The sequence below is a fragment of the Pteropus alecto genome, unplaced genomic scaffold, assembly GCF_000325575.1.
Source record: "Pteropus alecto unplaced genomic scaffold, ASM32557v1 scaffold160, whole genome shotgun sequence".
NCBI lineage: Eukaryota > Metazoa > Chordata > Mammalia > Chiroptera > Pteropodidae > Pteropus > Pteropus alecto.
The window spans coordinates 4,646,529-4,657,271 of NW_006429864.1; the positions used below are offsets into that span (position 1 = coordinate 4,646,529).

Here is a 10,743-nt window from a genome sequence, read left to right on the forward strand (position 1 = left end):
GAGTTAATGCAGAAGCAGAGGGGGCAGGTCCAGTGTGTTACAGGCCCGAGATAATGCCAGCTCTCAATTTGGGAAGGTGAACTGTGGCCTTTGGGGGAAATGTCTCTGACACTGGGACAGCGCTTGTCAGAGGGCCCCAGTTCAGGCTCTGGGAGCTTCAGCGTTCTCCATTCGGGATGCGGTCATGCTTGAGCTATGTACATACCCCCCTCCTCTCTCTGTGGGAGCTTTCCCGGGTGACACATACATCCACGGGGTAGGGACTCGGTCCATGTGGCTCACTGCTGTGCCCACGGCTCCTACAATGTTGCCTCGAACACACGGCTCCCAGCATTGTTGGAATGAACTGGGAGGACATTCATGCCAAGGGTGGTGGGGAATATGGTGTGGACAGGAAGAGCTGTGAACAGGCAGGAGGAGCAGGGCGGGAAGGCAGGGCCTTATAAACCAGAAGCAAGATCATTCCGAATTCCCTCCCAGGGCCCTCACTGTGGTCCTGGCAGCCCAGTAACTGATCGAAGGCCTCCACCCAGCAGTGCGTGGGGGTGGCTGGGTGAGTCAAGCCTCATCACCTGCTCCCCGCATCTGTCTGGCACAGCTCGGACATGGGGAGAGCTTGGTAAGCTGGGAACAAATCTGTTCAGGGCCACTCGGTGTTGACCAATTAGCCCAACTCTTTGTCTTGATGATGCAGAAATTGAGGCTCGGGGACGTGAGGTGGCTGGTCCAAGGTCAGCATCTCCCATTTGCTGACCCCAGGTATGCTGTCCGGGTGTCACAGCACAAAGAGGAATCCTAGAGAGAATTCTAGCCCCCGGATCTGAGCAATGCCCCCTCCCTCCAGTGGTATAAATTCAACTAGAATACTCTCGCATTCCCTTCTCTTCCTAAACCTGTCATTCACACCTAAGTCCCAGGAAGGGAAGTGACCCAACAGGACTGGGTCAAGTTGGCCATCCTCCATGGATGCCTTCCACTTGACTCCTGCATACTGACCTTTCCCCTCCAATCTCTAGAAGCTGTTCCTGTCTGCTCATACCGGGGACACACTGGCTGGTTACACTGGTCATACCCCAGCATCTAGAGATTGGAGGGGAAAGGTCAGTATGACACACTGGCTGGTTACACTGGTCATACCCCAGCACACCCCACTCCCTCCACAGATACCTTCCCATGGAAAGAAAACGAGACTAAGGCAAGCCCCGGTGCCTGAGCTCATTGCCAGGGCTTCATGCTCTGGCCTCCGAAGGCGTGATCCAGCCTGGGGCTCCACGAGTCCCCCAAGCTCTTGCGCAGGCGCTTCAGAGAGTGCCAGACCTTTGCGGTTCTGATGTGCGAGGGCCGCTCTGCTTTTGCAGTCTCCCCTGGGTTTATCTGTATCACACATCTCCGTGCCTCTGGTATCTCCTGTCCTCTCACTCTGGTTAGTTCTGACCAGCATGTCAGGTTAGTCAGCTCGAAGGACGTTTTTTTACGTTACTTCTCCCATGGGCAACATCTAGCAGCTGTCCATGGGAGCCGCTTGAGTCGTGGTTCTGCTTGGGTTTCCGGAACCTCCACAGCCTTTCTCCATTTTCTCCTTTCCCCACCATCCCTGCCCTCTGGCGAGAGGTGCTCCTTCTCATTTTTTATTTCTTTTTCCATCTTCGCATCTGCGATTTCTCAGCCCAGAGCTCCCTCCCTCCTTCATTCGAGGATTCAAATCTCCTCCTCCAGGGCCCATCCCATCTCCCACCTGCTCTAAGTAGCCCCAGGGCCACATATATATATATAGATTTGTAGATCATCTAGGTCCAACCCTTTATTTTCTAGATGAGGAAACAGGCTCAGGAGGTGAGTTGATTTGCCCAAAGGCCAAATTACTAGCTAGAGACTGGAATCCAGGTTTCCTCCCCCTGCGGTCAGGTACCTTCCTACCCTTCCTGGCTGAAGAGGGCCTGTGTCTTGGAGGGAAGAGGAGCCTAGGCAGGGATGGGACTGCCCTAAGTCCACGAGCTCTCCAGCTGTCCTTATAGCCAGAAACATGCACTTAAGTGCTTCATCATAAGCTGCTCTGCACTGTTATTGAAGTGTTTCCGAAGTAGACTGTAAGCCCCTTGAGGGCAGAGAACATTCCCGGTGCCCGTCTTTGTCCTCTCCAAAGCCCCTAGTACAGTGCTAGGCCGGTGGAAGGCATCACATGGTGAGACCGGTACCCTGGGCGGAGCTTTATTTGGGAGGATAATTTTCCTGCCTCCGTTTCTGTAGGCAAATAAAATAGCATGGGAGCCAAAGGGACTCTGCCCAGAGGCAAGTCCAGTTCCTAAGTGTTCATGTAGAGGAAAGGTGGGTGGCGGTGGGGGTGCATAAGAAACCTTGGCGTTGGCAAAAATCCAAAGGGACTATTAATGGGTTTCAGGCCCAATAGGTTTTTAGCTTCCCTGCCTGCTGCCAGTATCACAGTGTGTGGGGCACACAGGCCACTCTGTTTTCTGGAGGGTGGGCTGGGATCGAACTTTAGGACCCAGGCACAGCAGGGGTGGGAATGTCTTTGGCACACGCGCCTACCCCTTCCTCTTTTGCCCTCTTCACTGTTCCTCTTGGTGGCACCTAATGCTCTCTTCTTCCCCCTCCAGCCTGCCCTCAGAAAGCTCTTGATCCCCCGGAAGCTCCTTCGGGAGAGTGAGTCTTATCTCGCCCAGGGCATGGCACTGGGACCCTGATGTCTAATGTGGCACTCAGAGGTCCTGCTTTACCCCCTGAGACTTCCACGCGTGGGGGAGCGTGGCGGGCTCAGGTGCTAGTTCCCAGCCCTAGAAATCGCAGTGCCTGTGCTGGCGGAAAGTGGCTTCAGGACGCTTTAGGTGAGATGGGGATCCAGGGACCTGAAGAAATTGATCTTGGCCTGGGCAAGATGCATATTTCTTTCCCACCTTTCTTTGTATCCAAACTTGAAAGTATGTCTTTGGCAAGGCCCTTGAAGCCAATTTACAGATTTGGCAAGTTGCCGAGGGCACCTGGAGAGGGTTCACCAGTGGAAAGGTTGCACCAACTCTGTTTCCAGGGCGGCTGGAGCCTTCTGTGATTGGTGGCCTCTGCACAGCACACCTGAAGGGCTCTCTCTCTCAGCCAGAGCATTTCTGGGCTCTGAGCTCCTCTCCTCTGGGGCCTCAGGCAGCAGACTTGTAACAAAGCCTTCTCTGGTTTATCAGTGGGTAGAAGTTGGTCAGGGTCACTGGGTGAGAGGAAATGGCTGATGACAACCACCTACCCATTCACCCTCCTGCAGCCTGGGGAGTGGAGTCTTTGTACTCTCAAGTTTGTATTTGTGTGTTCCACATGATTTTCTTCTCTCTAAAATGGGGGAGTTATTTTATTTCCCATTTTCCAGAGGGGAAATCTAAGGCTCAGAGAAGAGCCGCGGCTCACACAGGGTCAGATGAGTCACCTGCGGCATTGCAGTGGCCAAGTGTCTATGGTTCTTCCCACCCCACCCCCACCCCCCGGCTCTGGGGAGAGGAGAACTGAGGTCAAGTAGGCTGAGTTAGCCATTAGGAGGCTACCAGCGGGGTGGGTCCATCCAGAGTGCCAGGAAGGTTGCTCAGAGAAGCTGGTGGAGGGGCCATGGCTGGGGAAGTCTTTGCCCTACCACTGAGGTGGCACTGGGCAGACAGAACAATTAACGACCGATGAAGACAGACCGGCAGGGTGGCATTCCAGGGCCCTCTTGCCCAGATCAGACTCAATTATAGGGTACAATTACCCGCAGAATTGCTGTGGGGTAGCTGCCTGCACATGCCATTCGAGGCTGTGCGGGGAGATGCTTCTTATCTTGGCTCCGGTTACCCACTTTGGGACCTTGCCTTGTAGACCCTCTACTCAGCTAAAGCTTCTATTTTGGTCTCTGGGACTTACTTCTGCAGAGAGACCATATTTGATGGCAACATCTCCTTTCGGACACTCGTTCTACTTTAATTCCAAGAAACACCACCCTTTAAGCTTAGTCTTCAAGGTTCATGGGTAGGGGTCAAGGTTCTGACTTCTCCATTAATGCATGAAGCATCCGACCAATCCCAGAATTCACCTCGGCTTTGAAGGATGGGAAGGCCTTACCTCGAGTTTTGTTTTCTTTGTGAAGGAGAGAGATGTTCTTTCTTTCTTGAAGATAGACGAAGAACTGGTAGCGGTGGAAGCCACTTTGTGCTGGTGGGGAGGGAGGCTGGTAGGCTATGGGCAGAAAAGGGAGAGAGGTGGGCTCCACATGCCATAAGACCCAGGAGATCCTGGCTTCTCTGGGCAGAAGGAAAAGAGAATCATTTGTGCCTTTCGTGGCCCCTGCTAACCCTCCTGGGGTCCCAGATGGGGGCTCACCCATTGTACACCATTAGGATATGTCTTTGGCAGGATCTCCTCCTCAGTACTTCACCTAAGAAGCACATTGTGGGGGGTTTGTGACGGGGGGAGGAAGAGATGTGGTCTGGCTGAAGGTCTTGGCGCTGGCAGGCACCCTGGCCTTTCTGGGCCCGTGGGTGTTGTCCTCTTTTTGCTTTAGTCTATCCTGATGGATTTCCTGCCTCCAGAGAAACCTATCTTCCTCTGAGTGTGTTTGGCAGTGGATTTTTATTTACTTTTTCAGCATTTCCTTATGAACTCAATCTCCAAAGAAGCCAATTTCTTGGCCGGATCCGGAGGATCTGGAAGTGGTTAAGGGGGTGAGTGGGACTCGGTTCAAAGGTTTGATCATGGAAGCTGTAGAACCTGGGTGCTCGGGGCAATGGGAGCCAACTCAGGCTCTTCCGGCGGAGAAGGCCCATCTCCCTCCCTTTCGCTCTCTGGGGAAGAAGTAGGATGAGGACATCTCTATCCTTCCCCCAAGTCTACGCAGGGCCCTGGGGTTCTGCAGGCCAGACTGGGCCGTTCCAGCCGGGCTTCCTTCCAAGGCTGCTGTGCATCTTCCTCCTTCCCTCGCTCTCTTCATCTCCCTCTCCAAGGAGCCAAGAATCTTCCTGGGAGTGGGTGGGGATGGAGTGTTTGCAGTGAGGATGCTGATGGAGGGAGTATTGGTACTTTATGGCCACCTTCCTCTCCTGATCATTAGACAAGAGCCCCTTGCTGCTTGGAGCATTTGGAGTGTTCCTCATGGTGCACTTCCGGCCATGGTGCACTTCCTCATGGTGCACTTCCGGCCACGGTGGGCCTCCATTGTGCCCGCGGCCAGGGGAATTCTTGACTATTCACCTCTCCCTGAGTTTTTGGATTGTATCAGGGGTGTGTGTGTGTGTGTGCGTGTGTGTGTGTGGGCCTCCATTGTGCCCGCAGCCAGGGGAATTCTTGGATTGTATCAGGGGTGTGTGTGTGTGTGTGTGTGTGTGTGTGTGTGCGTGTGTGTGTGTGTGTGTTTTCAGAATGAGAACAGCATAAGGTGTGCCAAGAGCCACGTGAGTTTATACGACTTGGGGTCTACACTGGGGCAGGGGCAGGGGCACGTGTTGGCAGAGCAGCTGTGAGTGTGCGTGGAGGCCGTTGCCAGTGTGTGTGTAAATGTGGGTAAAACAGTGTTTTTTCACAAACATGGCCAGTGCTGAGTAAGACGCTGAGCATAGGTAGGTGCCGGAGTGTCTCTTCCTGTGCATGCTGGGTAGAGGGTAGATGGGGCTGGGCCAGCTTCAGCAAGGTTGGTGGTGCGTGGGTGGCTAAGTGCACTTGAGCGTGGGTGTATCCCACGCTGCTAGAGACCGGTGACCATGATTCTGTGTGGATAAGGATGGAAGTTGGAAATCACTGGTTCTGTGCATCTGAGAATATCCTTAGGGGAGGTAGAGACTGAATTTCTTTCACTAGGGAGCTTTCCTGAAGAAGTCTCCCTCCGAAAGCAGAGATGAGAGGCGTGAGGAGCAAGGGAGGGGACACACGCGTTGGGCTACTTCCCGGGGCCAGGCCCTGGCTGGGTGACATCTCAGTCTTTCCCACACCTCGATAAAGTAGGGTTATTGCCACTTTCTGGATGAGGAAACTGAGGCTCTGAGAGGCTAAGTCAGGTCAACAGCACGCGGTAGAGCTGAGGTTTAAATCCAGCCTATCTGGTGCCTGAGCCACAGTGATTTATGAAATCATGAGGCTCCGTCGGTCATTTTGCTCAGCCATTTCATAGAGGCCAACTTGCCCCCTGACCGCTCCCCGCATCAGTGGAGAGCCCGCTGTTGTAGCTGGGATCCGAGAAGGAGCGGGGAGGTGGAAGTGAGGATGGGGCGGGAAGAGGAGGGCATCAGAGAAGAGGGAGGTCTCTGTAGCCACATACGACCGCTTCGTAGGACTGGGGGCCGGAAACAAAAAGCAGTGGGCAGAGGGAAGGGAACGACCCTGCCAGTCTCTGCCAGGAGAGCTGATGTGGGTGCTCTCCTATAGGTGTCTGCATCAGTGCCGGCTCTCTCTCTTACTAGCTGCGTGACACAGGGCAGGTGAGTTTGTGCCTCAGTTTCATTCTCTTTATAATAGAGAGATCGTTGGCAGAGACCTTAAAAGGCAGTTGTGAAGATTAAATCAGAGCGTACGGGTAAACTCTTGGATCAGTGCTTCGCATACTGTGAAGTATCCACATGTGGTTGTATCGTTATCATTCTGGTGACTGCCATCATTGCCCTGGGTGGGGGAAGGAGTGTTGCTGGGTCTTACTCACATGATAACTCCTGGCCCTTTATCTTCCCTTTCTTCATGTCTGTGCCCTGAAACAAGAGACAGGCAGGGGCGAGGGTCACTCCTGGGGCAGCAGAAGGCCACACCATCACCCTTCAGTCCAAAGCGGCCTCTGCTGGGCTCTTTTTCTCTTTGAGCGAGTGGGATGGAGGAGGAGAAAGATGGATGGCTGCTCCCAGGAGACGTTGCTACAATGGGCTGTGGGGTTTGGAACGGTCTCCTCAGGATCCAGGGAGAGAGGATAGACACAGATATTTCTGAGAATGGCCTGGCAGCGGGGGGCGGACCCCCGATCTCTGGAGAGGCCTGAGAGGACACTTCCAGATAGGCTGCCCCCAAACTAGCTACAGGACACGACTCTCAGCTTATGGGGTCTGGTCAGACCTGAGGCAGGGGCTGACAATCCCCAGAGGCTTGCTAGGCCAGCCCTTCCTCTCAGGCTCTTTTTGGGGCCTTCACAACATTAGGCCAATGGCCACCTGAACAGCCAGAAGGGCCAGGAAGGGAAGGAGGAGGCCGGACTGCCTGACTCCTAGGTAGTCTCTAGCCTCCACCAAAATCAGCCCACACCCCCGAGGAAGATTCTTTAGCTGCCCGGACAGCCTCAGTTTCCCTCCTTCTCTTCCTTGCCCTCCCTTCTCCCCTCCGCTCAGTGTCTGTGCGATAATGAGGTGATCCCGGGGGCGGGTGCTAATTAATGTTTGCGCAGGACTGGGAGATGCTCAGATGAAAGGGACTGGAGCTGGGCCTCTGGGTTCGTGCCACAGCTCGGGGCCCTGGGCCATGCCAGGAAGCCCTGCGGCCCCTAGGTGTGGGGTTTTATAGCCTTAATGATGGTGATTAGCGTGGATCTTCATTGATTCTGCCAACACTTAACTGTGCCCTGGCCACCTTTCCACCAGGCCCTTCCTGGCGCAGCCCCTGCTCCTCCCCCTGCAGAGGTGCTCGGGGTGGTGGTGGGGGGATGGGGGGAGTGGTAAGGGTGTTGAGGGGGAGCGTGAGGTTTTATCTCAGTTCTCTGAGGAAAATCTCAGGGTCAGCCAGGTGACCCGACCCCTAGTGTGGTTTACTTTTGATTGAACTAAAGCCCCACAGCCCTATTCGAGAAACCCCTTCCCCCATCTCCTCCCCTTCGGGCTGCAGCTTGCCCACCATTTTTCCCTTTGGGTCTCCACTGGTCTGGGTTACCTTTGATTGGGGGCAGGGGCCGGAGACCATAGAGGGATGGACCCCTCCACCTTGAGCCCCTTCCTACTTTGCTTTCTTCACCCCACATAGGTGAGTTCTCTGTCCTTTGACACCCTTCCACCCTCCCTCGCCCCAGTCCCGTCTGCTCCGGAGCATCTGGTAGCCTTCAAACTCAACCCCTCGGACGGACGCAGCGCAGCGCAGCGCAGCATGCTACGGCTCTGCCTTGGCCCTCTCTCAGCTCAGTTCCTTGACTCGTGCAGTTATCGTTTCTTGTCTTATCCAGGGCTGGCGTGAGGCTCAGGTGTGGCCAGGAGATGAGCTGCTCGGGCACCGGAATTGGGAGAAGGGGCTGGGGAATGGAGGCTCCACCATACCCATCCGAGGAGAGGACCTGAGGGCCCGAGGCCTAGCAGCCACTCTCCCAAAATAGCTCTGTGGCCACCCTAGCAAGATGGCTGAGCCTGTGGAAGTCTGGCCCGGCCCGGCCCATCCCAGCCAGCTCTGAGCTCCCAGCCTCCCCCTCATTCTTTTCCAAGTCGGCCCAGCCAGCGGGTTTGTTTAAACAAAACAATAGCAACCTAAGCTGACTGTTTTCAATTCCCCACAGGCTTGGGTCCCACCCAGAGTGATAAACAGGCCTCTCTCCTCTGTGTGGTGCCAGAGGGGGTGAGGGTTGGGGCCCGGTCCATAAGGTCAGGAAGTTAGTGTGTGCAGAGCAGTGTGGAAAATCTGATCTGGAGCCTTGATTGGGGTGGGAAAGCTCTTCTCCCCTCCCTTTCCCTCGGGAGAGTCTTTTCTCATCAGCTGGGCCCAGCTTTGTAAAGACACACGCAAACCCTGGCACTCATCGTGTAAAGCCAGCGGCCCTTCCTGCCACCGTCCTTGGGCCCGCTGCCCCTGAGCTCAGCCAAGGCGGCTGCTGGGGGGCTGTGAGTAGAGGACATTGATGGCCTTCGGAGGCTTTCAGGTCTCTCTGGAGTTTGTCATATAGACAGGCGCTGGGCATTGCTGGAAGAGCAGGGGAGACAGGCACTGAGGAAGGACCAGGTGGTAGAGGGGCCCCCACCGGTATGTGGCCATTATGGCTGGTGTTTACTTTCGTTGGGTGGAGCATTGGTCCGTCCTGGTGGGGGGAATGGGGGGCAGACTAAAATTTCTACCATAGCATCAGTACCTGGGAGAGGACTTAGGAAATCAAATTCAAAGGGTGAGAAAGTCGAGTCCCCAGAGAGGTCACACTATTCATCCAGAGCCGCAGGAGCAAGTGAGAAAATCCTCAAATGTTCTAGGAGGAAGGGGCCTTAGATCCTCTGACCTTTGAGACCCATTAGCTCAGAGTCTCATGCCTTTTGACCTGCAGTGCTGTTCTGTGCTTTTTCAATGACATTATGACAATCTCATCAGTCCTCTAAGAAGTTTTTTTTTTCTTTAAAAACAAACAAACAAACAAACACGACCATTATTAAAATACACAGATATTACCTGGAATGCTGGGGTTGGTCCCCAGTGGTCACCCCTCTGTACCCCACCTTATGAAAATATGAGCTCTCCTAAAGCACCTTCATGGATTGCAGTATCACCATGAACCTGAGGTCACCTTAGAAAGCTGGACATCTCTGGGGACGGATGAGATTCAGGGATGTTTCTAGAGGGGAGAGGGGGACATTTATCCTCCTGAGCATGTCCCAGGGAGACTGGACTGAGGGAAGTGCCCTCATGGTAGATGATGAGCCCAGCATTTGAGGGACAGATTCCACACCTGTCAAGTCTGAGCGGAGAGAAACTTTGGAAAGAGAGTCTGCAGGAGGGGAAGGGCTGCTGAGAGGCCCCCACACCTTGTTGCCTCACCTGGACCCCTGCCCCCAGGCCCCACGTATGCTGCTCCTTTTTAAGATGGGCCTGGAGCACAGAAATATTCTCCTTTCTCTTACTATAGCTAAAATAGATCGGCATTTTCAAAATGAACTTGTTTAACTGCTAAGGTTAAAAAAAGGAAATAATCACAGAAACTACAAATAGTGTCGAATTAGTCGGCTTTCTGACCCCCGAGAACACTGAAGAGACGAGGATGGGTTTTTCAGGCTATCAGGACAGGTGCACCTCAGGTGTTCGGGTTTGGAAGGACATCCCGGGCCCTTCTGTGTGTCCAGGACTGGAGGACTTCGGGAAGGCAGCTCTTTTCCTTATCAGCATCCTTTGGAAGTGGGGAGCCCGATACCCATCACTCTCCCAATAGGGAAGGGGAAGAGGGTGTGGAAAATGCTCAGTGGGCTCCTTAAATGCCCAGGATCAATATAGACAGTCTCTTCTTTCCTTAGAAGTTGGTCCCCAGTGCGTATTAATGCATGTGTGTGCATGCCTATGTGGGGTATGTGCATGACTGCCTGGCGTAGGAGTTGGCACATGTTATTCCAACTGCAGAGAAGGTAGACTCCATGGACACTTTGGAAGAATTTCTGGATTTATAGAACATGAGATTTCCTCTCCAGCTTCCTCCTACCCCAGAATCTACTGCTTCTCTGTCAAGCTAGTTTGGAACTGGCATGTGAGATGCTTAAGAAAGGTTGGGGTTTGACTGACAGTCATAGCAACTCCATTCTTGGACTAGGGTGATGCAGACAGCCGTATCAGACTTGTCTCAGGTCAAGTAAAGAGCACAGTGCTGGGAGCCGGGCGCCCGCCCCACCATTCATATCTTACATGGGGAACGAGCTTTTAGTATTTATTCTCCAGGGCCCTGTCTAACCAACGGATCTTACTGCAGCCCTTGCATGGGAAGGGCAGAGACTGGTCTCCCATTTGACTGATAGAAACCCGGAGAAGCTTCTCAAGGGCAGGGATTGTCTCCTGCCTATCTCTTTAGCCCCTGAGATACGATAC

The 10,743-nt window shown here is 53.9% G+C and overlaps 1 protein-coding gene across 1 annotated transcript in view; it reads right to left on the bottom strand.

Moving 5' to 3' along the window:
* Positions 1-10,743, bottom strand: part of PEBP4 (phosphatidylethanolamine binding protein 4) — a 190,888-nt gene that overhangs the window by 7,028 nt on the left and 173,117 nt on the right. The window contains exons 4-5 of the mRNA XM_006904392.1: positions 6,656-6,701; positions 4,093-4,206 (exon numbers count right to left, since the gene is read on the bottom strand). Of these exons, the coding sequence (XP_006904454.1) occupies positions 4,093-4,206; positions 6,656-6,701 (160 nt within the window). The remainder of the gene's footprint in view (positions 1-4,092; positions 4,207-6,655; positions 6,702-10,743) is intronic.